The sequence below is a fragment of the Castor canadensis genome, chromosome 11 (assembly GCF_047511655.1).
Source record: "Castor canadensis chromosome 11, mCasCan1.hap1v2, whole genome shotgun sequence".
NCBI classification, from domain to species: Eukaryota; Metazoa; Chordata; class Mammalia; order Rodentia; family Castoridae; genus Castor; species Castor canadensis.
This window is the reverse complement of record NC_133396.1, coordinates 68932586-68934452: the sequence shown is the minus strand read 5'-3', so window position 1 is coordinate 68934452 and position 1867 is coordinate 68932586. Positions and strand designations below refer to the sequence as shown.

Below are 1867 nucleotides of genomic sequence, written 5' to 3'. Positions count from 1 at the left end.
TTCCATTTACAATAGCCTCAAAAAAAATCAAATACTTAGGTGTAAACCTAACAATGGATGTGAACGACCTCTACAAGGAAAACTATAAACTTCTGAAGAGAGAGATTGAGGAAGACTATAGAAAGTGGAGAGATCTCCCATGCTCATGGATTGGTAGAATCAACATAGTAAAAATGTCGATACTCCCAAAAGTAATCGACGTGTTTAATGCAATTCCCATCAAAATTCCAATGACATTCATTAAAGAGATCGAAAAATCTACCGTGAAATTTGTATGGAAACACAAGAGGCCACGAATAGCCAAGGCAATACTCAGTCAAAAGAATAACGCTGGAGGTATCACGATACCCAACTTCAAACTATATTACAAAGCAATAACGATAAAAACAGCATGGTACTGGCACAAAAACAGACATGAAGACCAGTGGAACAGAATAGAGGACCCAGATATGAAGCCAGACAACTATAACCAACTTGTCTTTGACAAAGGCGCTAAAAATATACGATGGAGAAATAGCAGCCTCTTCAACAAAAACTGCTGGGAAAACTGGTTAGCAGTCTGCAAAAAACTGAAACTAGATCCATGTATATCACCCTATACCAAGATTAACTCAAAATGGATCAAGGATCTTAATATCAGACCCCAAACTCTAAAGTTGATACAGGAAAGAGCAGGAAATACTCTGGAGTTAGTAGGTATAGGTAAGAACTTTCTCAACGAAACCCCAGCAGCACAGCAACTAAGAGATAGCATAGATAAATGGGACCTCATAAACTTAAAAAGCTTTTGCTCATCAAAAGAAATAGTCTCTAGCCCTCCCTTCCCTTTTCTGCCATCTTTCCGTGCCGCCATCATGGTGCTCATGAACGTCCTGGCAGATGTTCTCAAGAGCATCAACAATGCTGAGAAGAGAGGCAAACGCCAGGTCCTCATTAGGCTGTGCTCCAAAGTCATTGTCTGCTTTCTGATTGTGATGATGAAGCATGGTTACATTGGCGAATTTGAGATCATTGATGATCACAGAGCTGGGAAGATTGTGGTGAACCTCACAGGCAGGTTGAACAAGTGTGGAGTGAACAGCCCCAGATTTGATGTGCAACTCAAAGATCTAGAAAAATGGCAGAATAATCTGCTTCTATCTCGTCAGTTTGGTTTCATTGTATTGACAACCTCAGCTGGCATCATGGACCATGAAGAAGCAAGATGAAAACACACAGGAGGGAAAGTCCTGGGATTCTTTTTCTAGGGATGTAAAGCATACAAATAAAATGCCTCAATAGGAAAAAAAAAAGAAAGAAAGAAATGGTCTCTAAACTGAAGAGAACACGCACAGAGTGGGAGAAAATATTTGACAGCTCTACATCAGTCAAAGGACTGATAACCAGAATATATAGGGAACTTAAAAAACTAAATTCTCCCAAAACTAATGAACCAATAAAGAAATGGGCAAGTGAACTAAACAGAACTTTCTCAAAAGAAGAAATTCAAATGGCCAAAAAACACATGAAAAAATGCTCACCATCTCTAGCAATAAAGGAAATGCAAATTAAAACCACACTAAGATTCCACCTCACCCCTGTTAGAATAGCCATCATTAGCAACACCACCAACAACAGGTGTTGGTGAGGATGCGGGGAAAAAGGAATCCCCTTACACTGTTGGAGTGATGTAAACTAGTACAACCACTCTGGAAAAAAATTTGGAGGCTACTTAAAAAGCTAAACATTGATCTACCATATGATCCAGCAATCCCACTCTTGGGGATATACCCAAAAGACTGTGACACAGGTTACTCCATAGGCACCTGCACACCCGTGTTTATTGTGGCACTATTCACAATAGCCAAGTTATGGAAACAGCCAAGAT

At 39.7% G+C, this 1867-nt stretch overlaps 1 protein-coding gene across 1 annotated transcript; it reads left to right on the top strand.

The window, feature by feature from the left end:
• Positions 1-824: 824 nt before the first annotated feature.
• Positions 825-1290, top strand: LOC109673949 (small ribosomal subunit protein uS8-like). The gene has a single exon (XM_074048944.1). The coding sequence runs from the start codon at positions 855-857 to the stop codon at positions 1206-1208; it is 354 nt and encodes a 117-aa protein (XP_073905045.1). The 5' UTR covers positions 825-854; the 3' UTR covers positions 1209-1290.
• The last annotated feature ends 577 nt before the right edge of the window (positions 1291-1867 follow it).

What these genes read in the sequence shown, in the direction of transcription:
- LOC109673949 (XM_074048944.1), top strand. Translation starts at nt 855, where the DNA reads ATGGTGCTCATGAACGTCCTGGCAGATGTTCTCAAGAGCATCAACAAT.